General features: G+C 51.3%; 1 protein-coding gene across 6 annotated transcripts in view; it reads left to right on the top strand.

The window, feature by feature from the left end:
• The window catches only part of TSC2 (TSC complex subunit 2), a 187,002-nt gene that overhangs the window by 157,776 nt on the left and 2,021 nt on the right, over positions 1–27,205 (top strand). For 2 of the 6 annotated variants that reach the window (XM_063143083.1, XM_063143084.1), the window contains exons 23-41: positions 78–171; positions 706–808; positions 1,307–1,401; positions 3,291–3,422; positions 6,332–6,496; positions 7,482–7,634; positions 8,911–9,020; positions 11,178–11,390; positions 12,602–12,817; positions 15,455–15,523; positions 17,461–17,621; positions 19,296–19,798; positions 21,429–21,504; positions 22,983–23,069; positions 23,839–24,025; positions 24,567–24,706; positions 25,444–25,522; positions 25,728–25,819; positions 26,572–26,670. In XM_063143083.1, coding sequence (XP_062999153.1) covers positions 78–171; positions 706–808; positions 1,307–1,401; positions 3,291–3,422; positions 6,332–6,496; positions 7,482–7,634; positions 8,911–9,020; positions 11,178–11,390; positions 12,602–12,817; positions 15,455–15,523; positions 17,461–17,621; positions 19,296–19,798; positions 21,429–21,504; positions 22,983–23,069; positions 23,839–24,025; positions 24,567–24,706; positions 25,444–25,522; positions 25,728–25,819; positions 26,572–26,670 — 2,774 coding nt within the window. The remainder of the gene's footprint in view (positions 1–77; positions 172–705; positions 809–1,306; positions 1,402–3,290; positions 3,423–6,331; positions 6,497–7,481; positions 7,635–8,910; positions 9,021–11,177; positions 11,391–12,601; positions 12,818–15,454; positions 15,524–17,460; positions 17,622–19,295; positions 19,799–21,428; positions 21,505–22,982; positions 23,070–23,838; positions 24,026–24,566; positions 24,707–25,443; positions 25,523–25,727; positions 25,820–26,571; positions 26,671–27,205) is intronic. The other 4 variants (XM_063143085.1, XM_063143087.1, XM_063143086.1 and 1 more) reach the window with 4 other exon arrangements.

The raw sequence follows: 27,205 nt of genomic DNA, 5'->3' as shown, positions 1-27,205 counted from the left end.
GCGTGGGCCTGTGCCGGCTCTCTGGCCTGCAAACTGACTGTACTCTTTTTCCTCTTCTTCCCATGGAAATACCCCAGCATTGGCCCGACTGCCTCACCTCTACAGGAATTTTGCAGCTGAGCAGTATGCCAGCGTATTTGCTATCTCCTTGCCCTACACAAACCCCTCCAAGTAAGTTTGGGGGGGGGGGGGATTACCCTGAATGATTTCCACTTCTTTGCAGAAGAGAACTTGAATTAAAGTGCTTTGGAGTTAGGCCTCCAGGCCCTTTTTCCTCGGGTCATTTCACCCCCCAAATCGAACATTAAGCGTGAATGTCCCAGCCTCATCATGCCAGGTCCAAGTAGCATAAAGGCTTCACCCCCGTTTCTCCTTGTGAGAATGCAAGATGGGGCAGTGGGGGGGGGGGGAGAAGGGAAGCAGGGCAGTGCCAAGGATCCCCAGTAGGTTTTTATATTCTGGCACTGGTTTGCTCTTGTGTGCACAAACGTCAGCCAGGAAGCCTGTCACCGGGAGGCTCGGGGAAGCTCTGTCTACGCTTTGTACTGCGGAGGCGTCTCTGCTTCTCCAGGCTGTGCAATAGGTTGGATGCATTTGCCTGGCTCCTTTTATCTTTTCAATTAATGAGGAATTTTCTGTGCCTTTCCGTGACCGTGCCCTACAGTTCGTTAAAGCCACTAAAACATTCCCTTAACTTTTTTCCAGGTTTAACCAGTATATCGTGTGCCTGGCACACCATGTCATAGCCATGTGGTTCATCAAGTGCCGCCTTCCCTTTCGGAAAGACTTTGTTCCCTACATTACCAAGGTGAGGTTATTATGCTGCATTTGAGAACTACGGGGGGTGGGGGGGGGGAAGGTTTAACATGCCAGATGGGAGCAAGTGAATAGTACAGGACCACCCTGGGCTTTACAGCGAGCCCTCCTTCTGGAGCATCCCACCAAGTGCCACCTCACTACTGAGCCATGTTTCGGTAACTTCTCAGTGGCATCGTCGTTGCAGGGCCTTCGCCATGTGGCCCCCAGCCAGAGGGCTTACCAGGTTGGAGGTGTGCCTGTTCACACGTAGCTGCCATTAGCAAGAACCAGGTGTGGATTAAAGCTTGGAGGAATTTGCTTGGGGACAGGTGCTAGATGTAGCCTTCCCCACCCACATGACCTACAGGTGTTTTGGACAACAGTTCCCATCATCCCTGACCACTGGCTGGGGTTGATGGGAGATGTAGTCCAGAATGTTGCAAGGGCTAGAGGACCTTCAGGGTCACATTCAACACCATGAGCCTTTTCTTGTATTCCCTTATGGCAGGGTTTGCGGTCCAATGTCCTCCTCTCATTTGATGACACCCCAGAGAAAGACAGCTTCCGGGCTCGAAGTACAAGCCTGAATGAAAGACCAAAGAGGTACGTTGGAAGCTTGCTATCGAGCAAAATGCTGATTGTTGCCTTGTAGTTACAGTCCATGTCCTTTCCGCTGAAAGGTACCTACGTGGTTGATCGCTCACAACAACCTTATTTTGCCTTCGTACATTGTATAATGGCTAAGCCACAGCTGTTCGGGCCCCTTTCACTGATATATCCACTGGAACCTTTAACGTTTTTAAGGTTTTTAACACCAGAACTGGAGGCTTCTTTATCCCAGATCCTTAAACCTCTGCAAATGCATTATAATACGTTCAAAAGGTTACTTGAACAGCATTTAAGCTGTTTGCGGTGACTGTGTCCTGTTTCACGGTCAGCAGGTAGTGCTTCTGCTTCAGCTGACACTGCTTGAGGGAAAAGAAATGTCAGCCCCATGTTCATTATCCATGAAATAACAGACCCGGCAGTCTTTGGAAAAGGGGCCCGTCTCAGCACTTGCTAGTGGTAGAGTATGGAATTTTAATGCAATCCCATCTCTTGACTTGGCTGCACCATTAGACTTTGAAAACCCGCGTGGTGCTTGAAGTACAGTTTTGCCCTGGGGTGGCCCCGTTTCAGATCACTGGTTGGCTGGTATTTAGGACTCCCATGTATTTGGCCAGCAGTGATTTTAGCTTTTTCTTTCAAAGTGGTAGCCACGCTTCTGAAGCAGAGGTGTTTTTCCCCAGCTGTATCTGTGAGGTCCCAAATGGATGTAGCTTTGCCTTTCAATGCAGCACTGTAAATCATTCTGTGTCTGAACGTTAATGGACAGTTAGTAGGACTCCAACCTTCATTCGTTACAATTCTGGATCCTGCACTTCTCCAATCAGCTTTCTTGTGTTTACCATTTTCTTTTACATTGTGACTCCATCACCACCACCCTGCCTTGGTATTTGTAATTTCTCTAAGTTGGAATACTATTGATCCTTAAATTTCTTCTGTTAGCAATTTTCATAATTGCACCAACGTTGTACTTGATGTTGCAATAGCCGGAAACTGTAAACGTCCAACCACAGATGCCTTTGAGCTGAAGCTTCAGGAATCCTAACAGGCATCTTTGGTTGGATACGATTTGTTTCTAGTCAGAAAACCCAGCAGAAATCCCCAAGTACGTGCTGTAGTGTAAAGCCAGGAATAAATTTGAGTCAAGTCCCAGCCTTGGAGCCCCTCTTTCATTTTCAAGGCAGCTCAGGCACAAAGCATGTGGACAGATGAACGCATGATGTGTTTGTCTGTTTTTAGCTCCTGGTGCTTCCCTGAGATGTGGCTCCAGTGAGATCCAGGAGCATGAGCTAGGATGTAGCCACCCAACAGGGTCATTTGCATACCCCCCATGGTGATGTGATTTGGGCTGGGTCAAGACACCACACAATAGGCAGAGACGGCTGCCCTCCGGGCTTCCCGTTGTCCTGAGCTTGCTGGAGGAACCTGCTGCAGAAGTTGCTATGGAGCAGCTTAGTTGGGGCTGACTTTTGTGAGCTGTGCCTCTAAACTTCTGCAGAGTGCATTCTGTGCCACAATGTTTGTTTTCCTCACCCAGTGCACTGTAGTATTCCAACTAGCACCTTCAGCTTTGGTATTAATTTGTACTAATTTTGTCTGGGTGGTGGTTGTTTTTTTGGTAATATTTGCCAATCGGGCAGAGTTGGGGACGTGTTGGCTTCTGTTGACTTTTGTTTTTGAAATGTTTATGCTTTTGAGTTTTGCTTACTGTTTTTAATCCCCCCCTTTGTTTTTTTGTTTTTTGTTTTTTTGGCACCCTTCCTTTTGTTTTGTTTTTACATCACCTTCTGGGACTTTTGTGGCCTTTCAACTTCCATCCTTCCAATGATTTCCTTCCTGTGCAATCACGTCTCTTTGTGTGGGGTCTTGGTGCTGCTTCACCCTAGTAGTTTTAAAATAGCCAAAAATGCCAGGCAAAGCTTGAATAACTCTCCTCCAGTGAAAGAGCTGAAAGAACCCTCGGCTGTTGATGCCTTCCGGTCCCGCAGCATCAGTGTGTCTGACCAGGCAGCCCACAGGTAGTGATGCTGGGGAAAGGGGAGAGGTCCGAGAGCAACGTGGTCTCTGGGCCATTTTGCTTGCTAGGACGGGGGTGGGCGTAGGGTTGGGGGGGTGGGGATTTGCATGCTGGGATACTTGCATGACTTCTTTAGAATCGAGGCCCACCCATCACATGAGCTTCGCAAGTGCTTTGTTGTTGCATGTTTATTGTGAAAGGGCCACAGTTACACTGCTGCAATGTTGGTTTGGTTGTATGACTCCCATGCTGCTGTTTGGACCAGTTCTCTCTCCCATTGCTAAAGGTATGAGAGGTTGCAGACTGTTTTGGTTTGACCCTTTTTAGATGGCAGCTATTCCAAAGGCAGACTTTAAAGTATTCAAGTTGCTGGCAGTATTGGCTAATAGTGTGTTTTATAGGACAGTTGTCACAAGCCTGTTTAGCTGTGGGATGAACAGAAGTTAACTTTAACACATGGAACAAGAAGGCCTCTTGATATAAAGGAACTGGCTCTGTGCTGCCCCATGAACTTCTATAGCTCAGTGTGTTGCTTAAGCGAGACAAAGCAATGGAGACATCCAGAACACATCCATGCCCTGTACAGGGCAGTCATAACAACACTGACTCTAAGAAACAGTTCACAAATCAGGAGCAAGCCTCGAGAATGTGCATTTATCCTTCTTCCGGAGTATTGCTTCTAACTGTCGGCTTACCGACATTGAAGCTAACTATGGCCACTGTGTGAACAGAGGGCTGGACTAGATGGACCCTTGGTCTGATCCAACTTCAGGGCACTTCTGATGTTCTTATTGTTTCCTCTTAAAACAGAATTTGAAACCCTGGTTTGCAAACAGGATAATAATAATAATAATAATAATAATAATAATAATAATAATAATAATAATAATAATAATTATTTTATTTGTTACCCGCCTCTCCCTCTGGATCGAGGCGGGGTACAACACAAATGCAAACACCATAAAATATAACTAATTAAAACATTTTAAACTAATACATTATTAAAAGCAGCACACCATTAAAAAAGGCATCTTAAACTTCAGCTGGGTAGGCCTGCCGGAAGAGATCAGTCTTTATGGCTTTCTTTAATTCCGGAAGACTGTTAAGTTGACGAATCTCTCCCGGCAGGCCATTCCACAAACTGGGAGTGGCGGAAGAAAAGGTCCTCTGGGTCATAGTTGTCAGCCTTGTTTTTGTTGGCTGGAGTAGATTCTTCCCAGAGGACCGAGTGTGTGGGGTGGGTTGTACGGGAGAAGGCGATCCCGCAGGTAGCCTGGACCCAAACCATGTAAGGCTTTAAAAGATGGAAACCATGGTGAATGGTAACTATGACTGGCGTTATTGCAGTTGCTATGGTTAATAAGGGGAAGGCTTTCTCTGGAGAGGGGACGGAATGCTAATTCTTGAGGCTGGACTCTGATTTGCAAAGCCTGATCTGAAGGGGCTCAGCATTATATCCACACTGTCCCAGGGAATATTATTGGGAAATAGTGTCTATTCTGATTCCTTTGTTTCTTCTTTGGCTGTTCAGACAACATTATTGGGAACCAAATTGGGGAGGGACAGGAAGGCTTCAGCGTTACTTGAAAATGAATGTCAAAATGAATGCAAAAATAAATCTTACTGTGGCTGAGCTGCAAACACATATATTTTCCTTTGGTTGAGAGGAACTGCAAAATTGGATGCTGTGTAACATGTATTTAGCCTTTGAAAACACTGCACCCAGTGCACCCTCATTCTCTTGAGTGGTTTTTGGAAAAACTTATTTAGATGGAAAATATGGGAATTAAGCAATTGGATAATCACTGATGACGGATGCCAACGATGAAAGACACTATGATGCAGAAAATAGAAAAGCCGAGAAGCGACCAAACACCTTTGCAAATTATTGTGATAGGAGCCGTCTTTCTTTTCTTGGTTGCTACAAAACGAAGACATTACAGAGTAGTCTGTGTCAGCGATGAAGGCCGTATCTGGAGACAATTGGCAATTTCTCACACACTTGCTTTCAGCGACTGAAAGGAAGAGCTAGACACTGGTTTTCTTTCAGAAAGAATCAGTGGTACAAGAGAGTCTCCCCACAGCAACCTGCATAAATCTGAGTGTGCAACACACACACACACACACCGAATGCAGGCAGAAGCAGGCCTTAGATGTGCTTTGGGGAACAACGAAAGTCCATCCCAGTGCAAGCCAGTAAGCTGTCTGGCCTGGGTCACATACAGCCCCAGGCATGAAGACTGGATGTGCCTCAGAGAGCAACCAGTGCAGGAACGGTGGGGTTCTGCATTTAATAACTTTACATTAAAATGAACCACTGTTGGAAGGCAGAATTGCTTTATATCAATGGGACCTCTCCTTTATATGTGTTCTGTATTTGGGGGGGGGGGGGCAATGATTCCTTTGGTCCTTTTGTTACTGTCCTGTAGTTAACTTCCTACTAATTGACATTCGTTTTTACGTTTTTTAGTTAATTATCTGATTTGATAATCTTCAACTCTGAAGCCCCTAGTCAGCAGCTATATTTCTTGGAGGTCTCCTTTGAAATGGGGTCAAAGACTGACTACCAGCCCATGAAAGTGACCTTTTGCAACAGATACCATTCCATCTTCTGGCGACATAGGGGTCAGGCAGTGCTACTCTAAGCAAATGGAATAGCAACTCATTGTTCTCCATCCCATATTTTAAGGCACGCAGTCTCTCACGTTCATGGCCCAGGATTTCAGGGTGGCCCCGTCAAACAACTTTGGTGAATGAATTAAATGTGGAATGAATTAAATGGATTCCAGGAGAGAAAGAAAAAAACATGTACGCTTCCTGCAGCCAGTTGCATGCCTTTGAGATCACTCGGTGACCTGCCACCTTTTTTATTTGTGGTAATTTGGCAAAACTGTAATCAACCTTTTCCAGCCGGATACAGACCTCCATCACCAGTTCCAGCCTGGGATCTGCTGATGAGAATTCGATGGCCCAGGCGGACGACAGCCTGAAAAACCTGCATTTGGAGCTCACGGAAACCTGCCTGGATATGATGGCCCGATACGTCTTTTCAAACTTCACCGCTGTGCCCAAAAGGTTGGAGTTACTGCTCTAAGTTTGGTCTCCTAAGTTCATTTGCCCTTTCCCCCTCACCCCTTCCTCTTTCAGAGAGACACCCACACCTGACCCATAGTGGATTCTACAGTACACCAACTCTATTGGTTCCCTATTTGTTCTGGACTCAGTGCTGGTCCCTGCCTGTGATGACTTTAAAACTGACCTTAAGGTTCACCTTAGCCTTGGGCCCTGGCTCATGGGCCCTTCTCTGTTGGGCATTTGACTGCCTGGGACCAGGAACGAGGCCACAATTCTGGAGATCCAGCAGACTCCTCTGCCTGTTTTTAAGTGGCTGTTTTTTAAAATCTTATTCAGGTATTTGATAATACTTGTATTATTATTTTTAATGGTGCTGATTGTTTGCTCGGTGTGTGTGTTTTTAGACTGGTATTTATTTTTAATGGTAGAACTCAGGGCTTGGGTGAGTTGATTTGGAAGTAGGACTGACCAGCAAACATTCTTCACCCCATGTGGAACTAATTTCTGGAATTGAGAGCAAGACTGGTGTAGGGGTTAGAGTGTTGGACTGGCACTTGGGAGACCCGGGTTCTAGTCCCCACCCGGCCATGGAAGCTCACTGGGTGAGTTTGAGCCAGTCACAGACTCTCAGTCTAACCTACTTCACAGGGTTGTTTTGAGGATAAAATGGAGAGGAGGAGGAGGAGGAGGAGGAGGAGGAGGAACACCTTAGGTTCTGTGCAAGAGGAGAAAAGAAATGATATAAACGTAATCATAAATAATGAATTCGCTACTACGAGATGCGTTGATAGTCAATGAAAAACATTATCCGTGAGACTGCTCATTAGCCATGACAGTGACATGTTTAGAGGCAGTATTCCTCTGGTGGGGAGTGGGCTCTGGGCTGGATAGAGACTGCTGAATCAGAACGGGCCTTCAGCCAGGTCCAGCAAGGCAGCGCTTCGGTTCTCTTCGTTCATTGTCTGCGTTTCCGTAACGCTTCTAGGTCTCCCGTTGGAGAGTTCCTCCTGGCTGGAGGGAGGACCAAGACGTGGCTGGTGGGTAACAAGCTAGTGACAATCACGACAAGTGTTGGGACGGGAACCAGGTCACTCCTGGGCCTTGATTCCGGGGAGCTACAGAACAATACAGAGTCAAGGTAAGCCTCGTGCGTCTCTCACCCTTCACAAGCTGCTGCTGCTGCTGCTACTTTTAATAAAATGGGAAGAGGCTGGACATTTTCCCCAAAATTCTGTGGATTGTGGGGAAGGAAGCAGAGGCAGAAAACTGTTGGGTGCTACGTTAAGAGTTCACATTTTGGCTGTCTGTGAGTGTGGGATGGTGTGATTTTTAGATGGGAAAGCCAGAGGTCTTTAAGGCCTTCCCATCCTGAAGGAAGGGAGGGAGGGAGGGAGGGCAGGTGGGTGGGAGGGGTGATCTGGTTCTGGAAGAATAAAAGGTGCTGGACTTGGTTGGAACACGGTTGCTTCACAGTGCTGCAGCCATTATATTTGTACATTCTAAGTTTCATTGCTGACTATATCTGCGTATTTAAGGCCGATTCCATATCACAATCCATTGCTTGACTCAGCCAATGATTCTGAAAGATCCGCACGTACGAAGCGGCGCCAGGCCCGTGGTCCATCTTGCCCAGTGTTTTCTACTCTGGCGGGCATCAGCCCTCCAGGGTCGCAGTCTTTCCCACCTGCTACCCAGTCCTTTTAATGGGAGATTCCAGGGAGTAAACATAGAACCTTGTGCGTGTAGAGCACGTGTTCGACCCGTGAGCGTTGGCCCAGTCCTGCTTCAGGTGGTACTCAGGCTAGAAACCAGCCAGAGTCAGTACTGAAAGCAGCCCAAAGATGGTCCAAGCGCTCAGGGTTCTACAGAGAGCAAGGTCCCCAGGGAAGATGCAGCTGGAGCAACAGAAGCTGTTCTAGCAACTCTTTGCCTGGGCCGGCCGGCTTTTGAGCCGGCACATTCAGAACCCTGCCCAGGATACTGCTGCAGGTCATCAGAATCATTTAACAGTCTTGCTCGCAAGGCATTTTACCCATGCCTTTACTCATGAGGAGACTTGTTACTTAAGCAGTCACTTCATCTGGCAGCTGGCCGAGCCTGCACCTTTAGGTGCCTGTTCTCCTTTAGGCTAAGTGGTGGCTTGACTTTCACCTCCAGTTCAAAAGGGCGATGGCAGTTCTCTGCACCTCGAGGGAAGGGTTCGGGTGCTGTCTTTCCCAAGAATCCAGGTGCCTTGAAGCAGGCTCCTCCTCTGAGATGTTCAGTTCAGGCAACTCCCGCTCATCCTCCACAGAGGATTCTTTCAGAGGGGCCATGTCAGGCTCCCTCCCACAAACTGTAAAATCTAATAGTCAAGCCAGCAGAGACAAATAACTTCTTAATGGATCAACAGTGTGTTTGCTTTTGATTTGCAGTACAGAACACATCTTGCAAGTGAGGCAGACAAAGGAGGCCCCAGCCAAACTTGAGTCTCAGGCTGGTCCACAGGTTGTTCGAACCCGCAACCGAGTCAGGTCAATGTCTGGTAAGGAGCCTCCCCAGATTCTGTGTGTGAAAGATTTGGAGGTTTAGGACCACGGAGCGTGCCGGCATAATATATCTGGGTTCAGGCTGAGCTACTGTTGTTCCCATGGCCAGGTGGGGTTTGTTGGCTCTTCCAGTGAGCTGGGAATCTTTATAGCAAGACTTAAATGGCAAAGCAGGCGTCACTCTGAAACAATATTTGGCTGACAGCTTTGGGCTTAAATATGAACCTGTGACTACTCTGTTGGCAGTAGTAAAAACATGTCGGCAGTCTTTAGCTTTATCAGATCTTCACACATCAGGGTTCTCCAGCGGTTCCGGGCCGGGGGATTCTTTAGATTGCTGACGATCTGCATGCAGTTGTGATGCCCCCAGGTTGGACTCTGCCCTCTTCTCTCTGGGGCCTTTTCGGTACTCGCCCCAGCATCTTACATACAAAGGTGGTTGGGGGTTAGGGTCATTATTTATTTATTTATTTATTTATTACATTTTTATGCCGCCCAATAGCCGAAGCTCTCTGGGCGGCTCACAAAGCTCTCTGGGCGGTTAGGGTGCTCTAGTGCACCGGTGGCACCCTCCAGGCCTCGTGCCATCCTCACCTTCCCTCTGTACAGCTCCTGATGTCTGTCCCCCGCTAATACCTTGCTGCTGGAGAAAAAAGAGGCCCGTTGGAAAAAGAAGGCAATTAGCCAACCCATGCTCTAAGAGCCACACTCTCTGTGGTGGGCCCCATGGCTGCTGGATCATCTGCTAGCACCAGTACCAGAATTCCCTTTAGCAATTTTATTGGATGTCAATGGGATGGGTGTGTATGTGAGAGGGTGGGGGGAGGCAGAGAAGTGTGTGCAGGGCTTCAGCGGAAAAGGATTGTGGGTCTGTATAGGTGGGGAAATGTCCGTCTGTCTGTGTGAAAGGGTTCTGACTCTAAGAACATGAGAAGTGCCCTGATGCTGGATCAGACGAGGGTCCATCTGGTCCAGCACTCTGTTCACACAGGGGCCAACCAGCCATTGGCCTGGGATGAACAAGCAGGACATGGTGCAACAGCACCCTTCCACCCATGTTCCCCAGCAACTGGTGCACCCAGGCTTACTGCCTCAGTTACTGGAGGTAGCACGGTCCGGAAACGTCAGCTGGTACAAAACAGGGCAGCCCGTTTACTAACAGGGACTGGCTGGAGAGATCACATTACGCCAGTCCTTTTACAACTTCATTGGCTGCCAGTCCAGGTCCGGGCCCGATTCAAAGTGCTGGTATTGACATTTAAAGCCCTAAACGGCTTGGGGCTAAGTTATTTGAAGGAACGCCTCCTCCCATATGTACCTGCCCAGACCTTAAGATCATCCACAGGGGTCCTTCTCCATGAGCCCCTGCCAAAGGAAGTGAGGCAGGTGGCTACTAGGAGGAGGGCCTTCTCTGCTGTGGCACCCCAGCTGTGGAATGAGCTCCACAGAGAGGTCTGTCTGGTGCCTGCACTGTACTCTTTTCGTCGCCAGCTAAAGACCTTTTTTTCTCTCTCAGTATTTTAACACTTAATTTTAACTTAAATTTAAGTTTTACTGTTCTAACTCTGTATTTTAAACTTATATCAATTTTGCTGTGTGGTTTTATCCTGGTTGTGCTTTTTATACTGTATTTTGTATTTGTGTTTTAACCTGTTGGTTGTTTTATTATGGTTTTAATTTTTGTGAACCGCCCAGAGAGCTTCGGCTATTGGGCGGTATAAAAATGTAATAAATAAATAAAAATAAATAAACTAAAAATAGCCATCGAGGCTCGTAGCCCTTGATAGCCTTCTCCTCCAGGAATTTATCCAACCATCTTTTAAAGCCATCCAAATTGGTGGCCATCACTACATCTGGTGGTAGTGAGTTCCTCAAGATATAGTGATGGCCACCAATTTGGATGGCTTTAAAAGGGGTTGTCTCTGAAGCGGAAGGATGGGTTTGTGTGTGTGAGGTGGGGCAGTGTGTGTGTGTGTGTGTTTCCGCAGCCCCAGCCACCAGTGTGGCTCTCCACCTGAAAAAGGTTGCCCACCCCCGCCCGCCTGCGTGGTTTAGCTCACGGCATGCTTTCCTTCAGCCTTGAATCAGCACGGAGCCCTCTGAAACACTGTCATCCCTCTTCTTCTTCGTCCCAATGCTCGCTTGCTGTACAGGTGGCCATGCGCTGCGGGTTGGTGCATTAGATAGCTCTGCCTCCCATCTCCCAACCAGCTCCGTGCCCCAAGGATCGCAGGGCTCTACCGGTCCTGCCGCTCGGCCAGAGAAGGCTGCCTCCGGTGCTCTGCCGAAGGAGAAGGCAAACCTGGCCGCGTTTGTCCCCCTGCTAACCCAAGGCTGGGCAGAAATACTGGTGCGGAGACCAACAGGTAGGCTGTGTAAAAGATGCCTGGGAAGAAAGCACTTTTCTGCATTAATAAGCCCAAAGAGTTGTTTCTCATTGCCCTGACGTGATGCTGGCAAGTCTCATGTAAGGCATGTTTTAGTGAAGAGTCTCAGTTGCTGCCCTTTGCAATGTTGCAACGTAAGAAGAGCCCTGCCAGGTCAGGCCAAGAACTCCCAAGCAGGACACAGATGCAACAGCAGCCTCCCGCCCGTGTTCCCCAGCAACTGGTGTACTTAGGCTCACTGCCTCTGCTCCTGGAGGTAGCGCAGAGAAGCCATCGATGGCCTCCTCCTCCTCCAGGAATCACTTCCCCAGGCACGCGCTTCTGTCCTAGCGGCCCAGTGAGAAGGCTGCGGCTGCACTGATCGTGCAGCTAGTATGTGCAGAGTGCTTGTTCCCTCAGAGCTCTGCTTTTCAAGCTGTGTGTTGGGAGGGGGCGCTGGGGTCCCCCAGCTGGCCACATGTCCCCCAGCAAGGGAATCCATGACCGCCACGGAGGACCGCTTGCCCACCACTGTCCGTTCTCTCCTGCTCTGCAGAGGAAGGGTTAGGTGGGAGGCCGTGGTGCAGCGGTGGAGCCCCTGAGGTGCGTGCAGCAGGTCCCCGGCGCGCCCCTCTGGCAGCGCCGGGTAAAAGGATTCGAAAGCAGATCCTGGAAAAGATCCATCTGCCTGAGTTCCTGGAAAGCCACTGCCAGTCAAGAGTAGATGCAGGATCAAAGAGGGGAAGCTGTGGGCCCCCAGGTGCTGAGTCCTTGGCCAGCATGGTCAGGGGCGATGGAAGTTGGAGTCCAACACCTTCTGGCGGACCACAGCTTCCCCACCCCTGGACTAGATGGGCAAATAGTTGCACCTGGTCAAAGGCAGCTCCCCATGTTCCTCTGGGTGTCTTCCAGGAGGCCCTCCCCACTCTTCACACAGGATGGCAGTGAGGCCCAGCAAGGCTGGCCAGGACCCACAGTGCATGACCCAGAATCCTTGACCTGCAGAGAAAGGCTTCAGGGGCAGGGGGCTGACGTTCCTTTAAGGCAGATAACTCGAAAACGACTGCTCTGCGAGGGGAAGTTTGCAAGCAGGAGGAGGAGTGGGAGGTCATTAGCAGGAATGGTTTAATGGGGATGAGGGTCACCTCTCCAAACAGGCCGTCTCTAAGCGGCCGTCTGCCATGCACTCACTGCTCGTCTCCCCGCTCCAGGAAACACCAGCTGGCTGATGAGCCTGGAAAACCCGCTCAGCCCCTTCTCTTCCGACATCAACAACATGCCCCTGCAGGAGCTCTCCAACGCGCTCATGGCAGCGGAGCGCTTCAAGGAGCACCGCGAGACCGCCCTGTACAAGTCCCTCTCCGTCCCCTCCTCCAGCCTGCCCACCGGAACAGCCAAGCCCTTTCTCCTGCAGCGCTCAAACACAGGTGAGGCCTGTGGTGGCCCTGCCCTGGCTGGGTGGGGAACGCGCCTCTCTCTCCCTAGCAGAACGTCAGCCGAGGTGGCGGAGCCGCCCTTGTGCAGGAGCACTCTCGGGGCCCGCCCTGTGCCGCCTCCTAGGAGGGAAGCCGTCCTCGCTCACGTGGGGTCGCCCCAGGGCTGGGCATAGTCTGCGCTTGAAACTCCTCCTTCTTTGGTAGCATAGTTTATAGCATATATTTTAGCGCCTGGGAGACCTAATCTCTAGCACGACATCTATATTGAGGGGGGGAAATGCAGGATAGACATTTAACAAATAACGAGGTGTATTTACATGTATTGACTTTGAATAATTCGGCTTTCGTTGGCCAAGACATTTTGCAATGTCTTCTTTTTATTTATTTATTTAGAATATTTATATACCGCTCCCCTAGACATTACAAAACAATATCTAGTTGCTTCTGCTGAGGCAGTCTTCGGCTGAAGAGGGCGCATATCTGGGCAAGTTGTCTGGTGTCTTGTAGCACCTTAAAAGACTAACATGTTCCTAATGGCATAAGCGTTCGTGGGCTATCGTCGGCTTCATCACATGCACAAAGTGCTATCCTGCAACTTCCAGGATATACAGGTATACATACCCATCCTTTGGTGGGGGTGGGGTGATAAAAAAATGTTTATCGCACTATATGGGTTAATCAACTCACCCGTCCAAGGATGTCTGTGTGATCACGCAGCAACTGTTTTGTGATTGGCTGCTGTTAATAAGGCAATTATCACTGTCTGTACTTGCTGCATTTCAGTTCTTTTTTACTTCACTGTTTATAATTCCCACCTGTCATTTCAACCGTGGGTGTGTATATACTTGTAAGTTACGGGAGAACACTTCATGCATCTGATGAAGTAGACTGTAGCCCGTGAAATCTTACGCTATAGTAAATTTGTTAATCTTTAAGGTGGCACAACCACTGGGAGATGCTTAAAACCAAAGTAACTCAGGTTTCGCAACCTATGTAAATGATGCAAACTAAGTCAGTGTTTGTGACTTTTTATTTCTGCATAATTTTCCTGCAGTTTTTATCATTAGCGTAATTCTCTTTCTGCTCATCGTGGGGAGACTGGTCCGTTCTCCCTAATAGCTGGGCCTCTTCCCCACCAAGGCCTCTGACTTCAGGTGATGCCCCCCACAATCTTTAAAGCCCCCACGTGCTTCATGGCAGCGGGGTCTAGGAATGTTCCTCCTTAATCTTCTCTCCTCCTCCTCCTCCTCCTCCTCCTCCTCTTTTTGAATAGAAGATGAAGGCTGAGGTTCTTTGTCCCCCACCCAGCTGCATTTCCTGTATCTTCTCTGGTCTCCTCCAGAACGTTGCCCTGCTGCAGCCCCACTGACCTCCTGAGCTTTCACGACTTGCTAGTCAACGCTTTGGGCCCCATCTTCCCCAGCCGTGAGAAGTGCACATTTGGCAGCTGCTACAGGTGGCTCTTTAAATAGAAACAGCCCCCCCCCCCAAGCTTCCAAATTTTGTATCCAGCACCACTGCAGTCACAAAATCACAGAATATGCACAAGCCCTGCGTTAACCCTTCCCATGCTACTGGTTTAGATTCAGGAGCGATTGGGGGCAGCAATAGCAGGGGATGCAAATGCAATATTCAGACATTTCCTGACCATTATTTTCCTACCTCTTTGCCATAGAAAATTTGAACATATGATATTGGGAGTTTCAGACTTTTGCATTTCTTTTTTTCCTGAGATATCAAGGTTAAATCACCACAATGATGGAAGTCTTAATGATCATTTTTCCTTGAAATTATCCTCAACGGCACACTCTTAAGTACACCCACCTGTCTATAAATGCTAATAATAAGTAACTACTAAATGTGGGTCCCTGCATGGGGCAGGATGTGGTGGGGGGCAACTAATCCCCTGCTGCCTTTGAATTACAGCGTTTCTTCCGGAATCAAATTTCTTTGCTCATCAAAGATAATTTTTTCCATTTCAACGCAAGCAGTTCTGTTGTCCAATATCCAGGGCTGGGCTGAGACGGGGAGCCTAAATTTCTCTCGCTCTTCCCCTTCCTAATATTGGCTTTCCCCAAGACCCGACGCACCCCTTGCGCAGCTCCTGTCCATTCCACTGAGGCGAATGTGATGGAGAATGTCTTGCTGGGATTGTGTCCTGTGGAGCGCAATTTCGCTGGGATTGTGCCTGATCAGTTCAGAGGAGGAGGCGGAGGCGGAGGCCCCTGGAGTAAGCTGCAGCACCTGTTTCTAGTGGCAAGGCGCCCAGAGGCTTCCCCATTTCCCCATGTTTTATTCTCCCTCCATTGAGTGAAGCACCTTTTGTTCCCACTGGATTGTGCCGGCTTCACAGCGTGTCCAGGATCTGCCGTCTGAGGCTCCGTGGTCCTCTGCTAGTTCCCATCACTTCCCCACTCTGCCTTTTTCTCCCACGTTTTTTGTAGAGACCTACTCCTCTTGAGTATGTGTTAAACTCTGTGCTTTTTAAGTTGTATTATTATTATTATTATTATTATTATTATTATTATTATTTCTCTCTCCGCATAGTCTCTCTCTCTTTCTCTCTCTCCCTCTCTCTCTCCTCCCTTCCTTTTTAATGTAGCTCCTCCCTTGGTTTTCCCTTCACAGTGGCCTCTTTCTCTTCCATGTACCTGACCAGTTCTCAAGAAAAGTTGCACAGGAGCATTTCCTGGGCAGGTATACTTGCATATCTTTAAAGGTGGGGGGAAGCAAGTATTGACGTCGACAGAGAAACGTCTGTGGTTCGCAGAGGCTGCCCTTTCCTCGTGCTTCCATCCAGCCTTCCACGTTTTCTGTCTGTCTCTGGTCTCACTGCACTCAACAAATGCAAATCCCAATGAGCATAAACAAGTCTAAGCCAGACTCAGCCTAAAACGAGAAGTCCAGAAAGTTGACTTCTGTTCCCTAAAAGGAAAGCGATCTACCAAGAGGCTAAGAGTGGGGAGCGGGGAACCACTCCCCACGCACTGCAGGTTGTTTGCAAAACAGCCCACAATGCAGCGCTTGTCACCCGTCGTGGGTGGGCGCGTCGCTTGACAGCTGTCAAACTAACAGCCGTTAGTGCTTTTGCAAGCAAAAAAGAGGGTGACAGGTCAGGGCACCCTGAAAACCTGTTGCTGCAGACTTGGACAAGTGGCGAGTCTTAGCAGGGGCACCTGTAATTGTCCGGGCAACTAGGTTAACTCTGCTAAGGGGTTTTTACAACTCCTAGAACAGCCCGTGGGCTATCAGGGTGTCTTGCTTCTGAAAAACAACCCACCTTGAGGAAAGCCATTGGGTTCACACAGCAACCCATCATGGGTTTGGGGTGTCATGCAAGTCTACAAGTCCACCTGAGTCTGACGTGACCTTCCCAGGTCCACACGACAGCTGCCATCAAGACCCTTTGGGTGCTGCTGCAGTGCGCCTGTGGAAGCACATAGTGGCTTTGGGAAGCCCTTTGATTGGATGGACACAATCCTGCCCGGCTCTTAATTCCAGTGTGGAATTTATTATTGCGAATTGCTCTGTGAGTGAGATGCTATTAAAATGCCCAAGAGATCAGTCAGGATCCTGCGCTGTCCTTCGCCTGTTGTCCCACTGCCCACCCAACGCAGTAGGCAAATAGTAGAAATCTTGGCTGAAACCGCAGGGGGGGGGGTGTTTATAATTGGAGAATCTGGGAAGGGTCTTCTGGCTTGGACATTTTAGCATGTTTGTTAGAATGGGTGCATTTGTGTGCATTCAGTGCTGAGCCTGAAATAACTTTATTGCTTTGAAATAATGTTTTGCTCTTGCAAACTGCAGCCGGTTCCCCCATAGCTGCTGTAGTGGGGGTCTTGTTCACTGTTCTCTTTTGCTGATCTTTGTTGATCTGTTTTGTGTGTCGATGTGTGTGTTTTTGAAGGCTATTTTGAAGACATAAATCTCTGCACTTGCAACTGACCTGTCATGTTTGGGGCAGCCTCCTGCACTTCAGCCTTTTCCTCAGGGGCCCAAAATGCTGCCAAGGCAACGGGATCGCTCCACACAGGGTTCAAGGTTAACCTCTCTGAGAACGGCTCCTGACCTTCCTCAGGAAAGCGGACGCTGTGCGCTAGAGCCGCAATTTCTGCTCTGGAACTTGCCTATGTTTATGTGTGTTGTGACAAGCAGTCTTCTGTGACGAGCGTAGGTGGCTTAGAGACTGCGCTGTCACTCACAAAGTCCCTAATTCGAATCTCACCTCAGTCAGGAGCTCAGCAGGTGGCCTTAGGCAAGCCAGCCTCGACAATACGGGCATAATAATACCGGCCTTCCTTAGAGGACTCTTGTGAGGGTTACAGTAAGATAATGTACGCAAAGCACTTTGAACCCTCTGAATTGACTGCATTTCTCATGTGAGATTCTGCACACCACCTCTTGAGGCCCGCAAGAAGGAGCACACTTTTTAAAAGGGGGGGGGGGGAAGGCCTCCTTTGAAGGAAAAAAAAGGAACACAAAAAAGAAGCGGTCTTTATGCTTGACAGGGAAACGCGGCTCATTCAGTCTGGCCCACCTGGCTTGGGAAAAGGCTGGAACGTCGGAGAATGGAGGTCCTGCCCTCGTGATGCTTCTCTCCACATGTCACCTCTGCTGCTTATGTCTCTCAATAGAATCTGCTGTAGTTCCGGAAGAAGGAAGCCTACCGGACATGGATTTAAAGGAAACAGAGTCCCCCCCAGAATCTCAAGAGATCGAAGACTTTGAGCCTGTGTGTTCAGATCAAGGCTTAAGGGAGGAGAAGATGAGAAAATTCCACGGGGCAGACAGCCGGGTAAGGCGACGCTACGCTGCCCCATTGTACCGTAGAGTAAAGTTGTCCGGAAGAGCTTTCTACTTGGGATGCCCTTCAAGCAAGAGAAGGTCCAAGGGAGTTTGTGAAGTTTTGGAGCACTCAAAGTTTTCAAACTCCATTTGGATGAATGCCCTGGTTGCGCTCTCTCTTGCACACGCACACACACACACCCCTCTGCCTGTACCATGACTGTGTGTGTGTGTGGTCATGGTCCCCTTTTGGGGCATCTTTCTTGAGATGGGGCTGGGAGGCACTGTTACGTGATGGTTCCTCCGGCCCTTCTTGGACAGGGATTTTCAGAAGGCGGTGCTGGGGGGCATTCCTGTACGATGCCGTGGCTGTTGGCCTGTGGTGCCTCTCAGGGCTCCAGCGTATCCCTCGTGCCATTTTACATATCCATGAAACTGCTGGGAGAGATTGATCAGCATTTGGGGGGGGGGGGGGGATTGGTGCCACCTGTTTGTGATGACACCAACTCTTTCTCTCCTTTCCATCCAAATCCAAGGAAGTGGTTCTAGTCCTAAATGGGTGTCTGCTTTTGGCAGTGGGCTGCTGGATGAGTCCGAACCATCGGAAGCTTAACCCTGTTCAGTCGAAAGGCAGATCAGGGACTAGGGATTCAGCTTGTGCTGGATGGGGTCACACTCCCCTTGAAGACACAGGTTCGGGGTTTGGGTGTACTCCTGGACTCAGCCCTGAGCTTGGATGCCCAGGACTTGGCGGTGGCCAGGATGTGTGGCCATTAGCTCAGGCTAATGCACCAACTGCACCTGTTCCTGGAGATGCTTGATCTGGCCGTGGCCAAACGGGCCTTAGTTACATCCTGTTTGGACTTCTGTAATGTGCTGTACATGGGGCTGCTTTTGAAGACTGTTTAGAAACTTCAACTGGTCCGGAGCGCTGCAGCCAGATGGTTGACCAGGGCATGTGACTTCCTTGCCACAACAGCTTCACTGGCTACCAGTCTGTTTCCAGGCTGAATTCAAAGTGTCGGTTAGGACCTATGAAGCCTTTTATAGGTCATAACTGACTTGGGACCAGGCTACCTGAAAGACCACCTTCTTCCATATGAGCCTGCCTTTGTGCGAGGCCTTTCAAGACCACCGCCTCCAGAGGTGCATCTGGTGGAGACACGAGAGAGGGCCTTCTCGGTGGCTGCTCCCAAGCTGTTCAACTCCCTCCCAAGGGAGGCTAGGTCTGGTGTCCTCCTGCCGGTAGGCAAAGAGCTTCTTATTCAAGCAGGCCTTGGTACAGGAGCAGGTCTCTTGGGTAGGGTGCTGTTTTTCACTGTGTTTTAACGCATTTGTTTCATTACTGTTTTAATCAAGTTTTCCTTAAGACTGTAAGCCACCTTGACTGCCATTTCCCTTGGTAGAATGGTGGGGTGCAAATCAAATAAATAAATATCTGGGAAATGGAAATTGTGGTGAGTACAGGGCAGGAGGGGCAGTGACCCCCCCCCAATCCACTAATGGATGTGCACCCCTCCCCCTCCCCCTGAGACCTTTCAGCAGAAGGGAAGTGGGGAGGGGCTGGATTAGCTTGCCCTGCCTAGCTTCTAGTGGCCTGCTAGCCCAAATGGTTGCTTAGGAGGAGCCTCTTCCGTCCAGCTGCTATTTCAGTAAACCACCTTTCTTCTGCCTGTGTTTGTAGTCCTCCTCAACATCTAGTCAAGAGGAGAAAGCGCTGAAGCCAGAAGACCTGGTGGCCAGTGGCATTCCCATCGAGAGGGCCAGGAATCTGGAAGACAGCCGTGCTTTTGAGGCCCTCTCTTTCCAGCCTTCCCAGCCCCTCAGCAAGTCCAGCTCGTCTCCGGAGCTTCAGACCCTCCAGGAAGTCCTCAAGGACACCAGCAGCGAAGAGCCCGCCGGGAAACTGAGCAGCAACGTGAAGTCGAAGTCCCAATCTGGGCATTTGGAAGGGGAGGCAGCAGGGGGCTGGCTGGCAAGAGGGGAAGACGACAGGGCCGCTGGGGGCCCCCGGCTGGGCGGGGGCGCCCCCGCAACTTCTCCCCACTCCCCAACCGGCCCCCGGCCCCGAGGCTACACGATCTCTGACTCGGCCCCCTCGAGAAGAGGCAAGAGGGTGGAGCGGGACCCTTTCAAGGTCCGAGCAGCGGCCTCCAACGCAGAGAAAGTGCCAGGAATCAACCCGAGGTGAGTGGTGCAGGCGGGCTGGGTGGGCCTGGCGGTATTCTGGGCTGCGCTAGAAGAAGTGCGAAGTCCTCATTCCTCTCCACTGGGCGCTAGTGAGGCCACGCCTGGAGTAGGGGGTCCGATTCTGGCCACCACATTTCCAGGAGCCCATCGACAGCTCAGGACAGGTTCAGAGGAGGGCAGCAAAGAGGAAACGGGCTGGAAGAGACGCCCCGTGAGGGCAGGCTGAAGGAGGGACTTGGGATGTTCAGTCTGGGGAAAATAAGAGACACGTTGGCAGCGTTCAGGTACGAAACAGGATGCCACAGGGAAGGTGGTCAAGAACTATTATTAGGGCACAAAATAATGGGTACAAGTTACAGCTACGTGGTTCTGATTGTAAGATCTGTGCAGCAGAACCGCCCAGGGAGCTTCGGCTATTGGGAGGTATGAAAATGCAATAAATTAATAACAACAACGGAACCTACGGAGGTTGTGGGTTCTCCCATCTCCGGAGGTTTTTCAGAAGAGGCTGGGCAGCCACCTCTCGGGGATCGTTGAAATGCTTTTCCTGCACGTTGCAGAAGGTTGGACTGGGTGGCCCTTGTGGCCCCTTCCAGCTGCCCAGTTCTAAGACCCTCTTCTTTTGGCCTCAAGATCAAACCAGATTCTCTGCCTGGAGTAAGTCTGTTTAGGGAACCAGGCAGGCTTTTGTGCTATAGCAGGTCAACGGTTATTGGGAGTGTAGTTGGGGTGGTGGAGAAGGGTGCTTTTCTCGGTTTCATAATATTGGAACTTGGGGTCGTCACTCAATGCGTTTAATTTCTACAAGGTTCTTATTTATTTATTTATTTATTTATTTATTTTAGCACTTTTATCCCACTTACGACAGTCCCTGCTCCACAGGCTTACAATCTAAAAACACGACACAAAAGGAAAGGGGATTGGGAGAGAGGAGGCGAAAAAAAGCAAGGCCTCATGATAGAATTTGCTGCCAGGAGGCGGGTGGGAGGCCTCGGCTTCGGTGGCTCCACAAAAGATCAGACAGGCTCCTGGGGGGGGGGGGGGGGGCTATCAGTGCCCATCAGCTGTGAAAACTAAATGGAGCCTGTGGGTTCAGAAGGCTCCACCTCCAAGTCCCAGATGCCGAGAGCAAGCGATTGCCTCCATGCCTGCTTGCGAGCTTTCTGGAAGCATCGGGCTGGCTGGCTGGCTGGGCTTTTTGACCCTCCTCTAGGAAGGGATGCCCTAATGGGACTTTTACCCAGGCAGACACAGTAATAAAGCAGTAAGTACATCAAGACTCAACACATAAAATAAAACCTGAAAAACTACTCAGAATGTCCAGTTTTATGCTCAGCTTTTCCGAACGCGAGGCCTCGAGTGGAGCGAAGTGTGTGCAGCCTTCAAGTGGGAGTGTCCCCCCCCCCCCGGCCCCCTTCCCTCCTGGCTTCCATTGTAATTGGGCTGGTGCTTGAAGCGTTCTGAATGCATCTTCCTTTCTGTGAATTGGTCCAGTTGCTTTTTTGAGCTCATTTGGCCATTCCTGGTCGCCCTGGTGGAGAGTTCCACCAGCCAACAGTGAGCGGGGGGGGGGGGGGGGGCCTTTAGAGCTCATGTAGCTAAAGGGATCTCCTTTTTTCCTGCTTAGCTTTGTGTTCCTGCAGCTGTATCATTCTCCTTTCTTCGGCGATGAATCCAACAAACCCATTTTATTGCCAAATGAGGTAGGTTTGAGATGTCATTTTAAATATTAGATGAATAAAATAACAGAAAGTGCAGAAATTTTGTTTTGGGCAGTGGGGGTGGATTGCAAGGATATTTATGGCTGGGACATAAATCCGAGGATGGGATTGATTGACTGGCTGAGCCCAGGAGGTGCACAATGCTTCACTTTGGGAGGGAGTGGTCCTAGCGGCCTTGAAAGAGGGAGCTGAGGAGGGGTCTCTCTGGAACTGGAAGGTTTAGGGTGCAGGCCCATGGGTTTCCCCCTACAATGATTGTGAGCCCCCGAACTTGAAGGCTTACAATCAGCCTTGGCGGGGCGGCCACCCTCCTGCCCTGCGTTTTTCGTTGGATGTGCTTTGTTTCCTGTCTAGCAAAGGTGTTTCTGAGGAAGAGGGAAGGAGGCGGGCAGAAGCTCAGGGTCGCTCGTGTCCCAGCCCTTCCGGTCTCTCCTCTCCCCGCCCACTGAAATGCCCCCTTTGCCCCCATTCCGAGTTGAATTCCTGATCTCAGAGGCCAGCCGTGGCGGTGCTTTGTGCACCGCCTGGGGGTCTCCGATTCCCCCCTCTGAGGCCGGAATACGGTCTCTGACCTCTCCTGCAGCCCCTCGGGCAACGTCTAGGGGCTGCAGCGTTGCCCCCTTGAACAGTCATCCCAAGGTTCTACAACACCCCCCTTCCTGGGCAAGGTGCTCCGGCGAGTGGCTGCAATGCAGCTCCACGGGTCCTTGGATGAGGCCCAGTCCAGAAGACACAGCCCGGAAGGGACTGGGAGAGAGGAGGAGGGAGGAAGCCAGCTCCGGCCCAGAGTTGCAGAGTCCTTACAGGTGTTTTATCTGGCAGGGAAGGGCCAAGGGGGCTCCCTGCAGCTGCTGCTTCCCTCGCTGGCACGCGGGACCAGGTTGGTCTCCACCTGGCTGTGCGGTTCTGCCTGGGAGGCTGGCGGTGCATCCTCCCAGTGGCCCCTGCCGTCCCAGCTTGCAGGGCGGTCAGTCACGGGGGGCGGTCACGGGGGGCAAACGTTCCAGCGACGCGTGCCTGCCAGGCCTGCTCTTGCCATTAAAGAACTCCCGCTGAGGATCCGCCTGGTTCCTTAGCCCTGCCCTAGAGCAGCAGCCCGGCCTTGTGAGGGCTGAAGCAAGCTGCCCCAGCCTCTTCCATTCATTCTTCCTGTGATCCCCGGAAGCCCTTTGATCTGGTGCTCCCAAGGGGACGAGGTTCTGGGCGTCCGTCCCTCCAGGTCCTGTGGTTGACCTGCCAGTCCTCTGATAATTGCAAAGAAAAGGGAGGCGTCCCTGCGCTGGGGGTGGGGCCTGGTCGGTTCATGGGTGTGGGGTGGTGCACAGCTCCCTGAGGAACACCTTTTAGTGGCCTTCAGCAATGAGTCAAACAGTGCAAGGTGGTGAGGGGCAAATAGTGGCCTTGTCAGAGGCATCCAGGTGGGCTCAGCCGCTCCAAGGTCTTTTTCCCCCCATCCCTAGACCTTTGAGAGATCCGTTCAGCTGCTGGATCAGATTCCTCCCTATGACACCCACAAGATCGCAGTGCTGTACGTCGGAGAAGGGCAGGTAAGGCCCAGGGCATGGTGGGAGAAGGGGGGGGCAAACTCACCCGTGCCCGCCCAGCCGCGCCCCACTCGCCTCTTCTGAGGCCCGGCAAGCAGTCGGCAGCCATCCACCCTCGTGCTGAAATTGCACACTCCCCCACGCGCGCCAGCGGTGACCGTAAAGGCCCCATGTACACAAAGGTAAAGGCACAAATGCTCCGTTAGCGCCTTTACCCTTGCATACACAGGGCCTTTACGGCTGCCGCGGAAGCCACGGAGGGGAGGGTGCCATTTCAGCGTGAAGGCAGGCGGCAGCTGCGTGCCCTAGGGTCCTTGCCGGCCCTCGAGCGGTGTCCGTGCTTGCGCCAGGAGGGGGGGGGGGCAGACGTGTGGGGAGGGGGAGGGGCTGCCAGTCTCCTGCACCCCGTCGGGCGTTTGCGACATCCCTCGTTGGGAGTGTGTCCTTGAAGGTAGACAGAGGATCTCAGTTCCGCTTCCCTTCAGGGAGGGTCTTTCCTCAGGGGGTGTGCAGGGGCTCAGCTGTGTTTGATGTAGGAACTTCACCATGAGCTGCCTCCCCACCCACCCCCATAGTCCTATAACTTCCACAGCCTTGAAGTCTAGGTTTCTCTAGCTACACATTTGGGAACGTTCCAACCTGAAGTCCTGCCCCCCCCCCCCCCCCGCTGTAAAAGCTGTCCTTCCCCGCTGTGGCAGCCCTCTTTGTTTCTGCTGCAAGACCCTCCTCCGCCATCGCTCTCTCCCCTTCTCCTCCTCCCCCCCCCCCCCAGAGCAACAATGAGCTGGCCATCCTCTCCAACGAGCACGGCTCCTACAGGTACACGGAGTTCCTGACAGGCCTGGGCAAACTCATCGAACTGAAAGACTGCCAGCCAGACAAGATTTACCTGGGCGGCCTGGACGTGTGTGGGGAGGACGGGCAGTTCACCTACTGCTGGCACGATGACATCATGCAAGGTATGCATCGCCGAGGAGGAGGAGATGGGCGTCTTTTCACGTGGATTTATCCTCCACGAAGTGGAAGCCATTGTAGGGATAAGTCGGCCGCACATAATCTTACTGGAGTAACCCGGGATTCTGCATGGCACAGACCGGCCCTTTCATTCCGCAGATGAAAGAATTCTGTGTTGTTAAATGCCAGGGCTTAGTTCTATGCTCCTTTGCGCACTTTGGAGCGCACAGTGTGTTGACGGGTTTCATTCAGTGGAATTTCCTTGGCTGAAAAGGCATCCGGGTCAGCCTTGTGATGAAGGTGGGCTACGGTAGTCCACTCCATTAGGAGAGCAGCGCCTTGCTCCCCGCGCTGCACCAGCAGATTCCTCAGGACTCCTCCGTCCACTTCCATCTGGCGTTAATGAAGTGATGCCTTTGCCTCCGCAAGTGGGCAAGTGTTTCTGGGGCCGGGCTGCCCCTGCGCTGCTTCCATCCCCTGTGGCTGGCTGAGCCCCCCTCCCCCCCCCCCGAATTCAGCGGTCTCTTCTATTCCTTGCCTTTGCAGCCATTTTCCACATTGCAACTTTGATGCCCACCAAGGACTTGGACAAGTATCGCTGCGATAAGAAACGACACCTGGGGAATGACTTCGTTTCCATTATTTACAACGATTCGGGGGAAGACTTCAAACTGGGGACCATAAAGGTGAGGGAGCGTGTGCCGTCTGTTCAGAGGAAGCCTGAGGAACGGCCCATGTGGTCCTGGGACGGGCTTCTGCCTGTGCCCTCTGGGGGTGAGGTTGAGCTACGGAATTACAGCTCCACGTCTGCTGTTCCCAAGTTGAGCGGTCAAGGGATGCCCCAAGCATGTCACGTTGCTGTCATGGCCACAAATGAGGGAATGGCTCTAAAACTGGCTTCAGTAACCAGAGCTTGGGTGATGTAGAAGAAAGCTGGTCCCGCGTTTGCAGAGGACTTAGACGGCCTGCCTCTTGCTGCCCTGCAAACACCCTACTTTTGCTTCTGCATAGCCAGTTTCTACACATCTTGGTGGATCAGAGGACTTTACCAGGCCCAAGTACCTCTTGGCATGGAAATTAACCACTGGCTGCCATCTTATAGGACTTGCTGGTAGGAGCCGTGAGAAGCCCAAAGCCTTTGGCCTAAGACTTCTGTGGCACTCATGAGCTTGCCTTCTCCTGTCCTCCGCTAACCAGAGCTGGTCCGAGAGGAGGGGTAACGTCTTATTATTATTATTATTATTTATTTATATAGCACCATCAATGTACATGGTGCTGTACAGATTACACAGTAAATAGCAAGACCCTGCCGCATAGGCTTACAATCTAAAAAACTCTTCAGGAGTGAGGGGCCACAGAGCAGCCGGCTTTCGTGGAAGTGTTTCTAGACCTGTTCCAATTCACCCATGTTCCTCCCTTCCAGGGCCAGTTCAACTTCGTGCACGTCGTAATCAAGCCCCTGGATTATGACTGTCACCTGCTCACCCTGCAGTGCCGGAAAGGTGGGTCGGGCCTCTGTCTTCCTCCCGCTGAGCTCGTGAAGGCCCCCTTCCTGCAAAGGCTTCTAGCAGAGCGACAATCATCGGGCTTTGGGGGTGACAGCTTTGAGCGTCTAGGTTGGGGAGCAAGTGCTGGGTAGAACATAAAAACGATTGCTCCGCTTTTGCCTCCCCCCCACCCCCCATCGCTCTTTCTCTGAATATGCAGATATGGAAGGGCTTGTCGACACCAGCATGGCGAAGATCGTCTCCGATAGAAACCTGCCCTTTGTTGCCCGTCAGATGGCTTTACACGCCAACGTGAGTGTGCCTTTCCCCAGGTTGGCTCCCTTTCCCCTGCGGAGGAAACCATTTCCTCCCAAAGCCGACGCGTTGCCATAGCATGGCCTTAGGGTGGGATTATTGGGCAAGCCAAACTGGAATGTCAAGGAGTTTGCGTTTGGAGAGGCTGTAACGCAGGTCCTTCCTCAGAGCTTTGATTTACAGACCTGCTTCTCCCATCTTCTCCTTGCCAAGGGAGATGGAAGAAGAGAAGTTGAGAGGCTGCGTTTCCATCCAGCCGGGGACCCAGCAGAACGAGGCTTCTCTTCTTCCTTGAAGCTCCTGCCTCCTGCTGCAGCTGAGCGCCCTGCGCTGCTGCAGCCTGGCCCAGAACCTGGGTATCTGGAGGTCATGTCACACAATGCCCAACGGCAAACTCGAGTCACTTGCCCGGAAGCCTCAGGCAGTATTATTGCGTGTACCACCATGGTGATGCCCATGTTCATGCAGACGTGTGGCTCACCCGCATGCCGAATTCTTCAGGTGCATAAAGAATGCGATGTGTGATTCTGCCCTACATGCATCCCCCAACGAAGATCAGGTTCCCTTGGAGTCTTTTCACAAAACTAAGTTTTGTGATGGACAGCCATCTGTCAGGGATGCTTTAGGGTGTATTCCTGCATTGTAGGCCCCTTCCAACTCTGCTATTCTATGATTCTAAGTGCTCTGCTCGAACTGTGCATTAAAGCGGCCCGCCTTGACCCCTTTTCCACTTCCCTTGACTCCCTCAGATGGCTTCTCAGGTGCATCATAGCCGCTCCAACCCCACAGACACGTACCCATCGAAATGGATCGCTCGGCTGCGCCACATCAAGAGGCTCCGGCATAGGGTGAGCCTGCCTTGTGTTGCCCCCCCCCCGCCCCCCCACCCCTTGGTCCCGCAGAACTTTGCGCCTTTATGGCCTGACGTGCGTAAGGTGAAGGAGACGCCGCCGTCTTAAGCCTCGTGAGGATCTTCCCCCAGAATTTGACACCTCCCAAGGCCCACATCCCAGCAGCCACATGGGTGGAGCCAGGCCCGTGGTTCTTTCCAGTCCAAGTGGCTAGGAGGGAGGGAGGGAGGGTGCGCCTTGTGGCATTGGACGGATCAGCCGCTTGGCCATGGACACACAGCAGCATGCATGTGCACGTGCTCCCGAGTGGGATGGAGCTGCAGCACCCGGAAGGCGCGCCACTGGCTGAGTGGGTGAGGGAGACGTAACCAAGTCAGCCAAGGAATTCCGTGGAGGTGCAGGCAGCGTGCTTGCAGGGCTGAGCTGGGCAGCAGTCCCTGGCCCGAGGCATAAGCTTGGGAACCACTCTGGAATAGTTGTGCTCCTTCTTGACCACCTTCTAAATCCCTTGCAGTCCACTGCTGTGCCCGTT

The sequence above is a fragment of the Elgaria multicarinata genome, chromosome 17 (assembly GCF_023053635.1).
Source record: "Elgaria multicarinata webbii isolate HBS135686 ecotype San Diego chromosome 17, rElgMul1.1.pri, whole genome shotgun sequence".
In the NCBI taxonomy this organism is placed as follows: Eukaryota; Metazoa; Chordata; class Lepidosauria; order Squamata; family Anguidae; genus Elgaria; species Elgaria multicarinata.
This window is presented reverse-complemented; position numbering and strand designations above follow the sequence as displayed.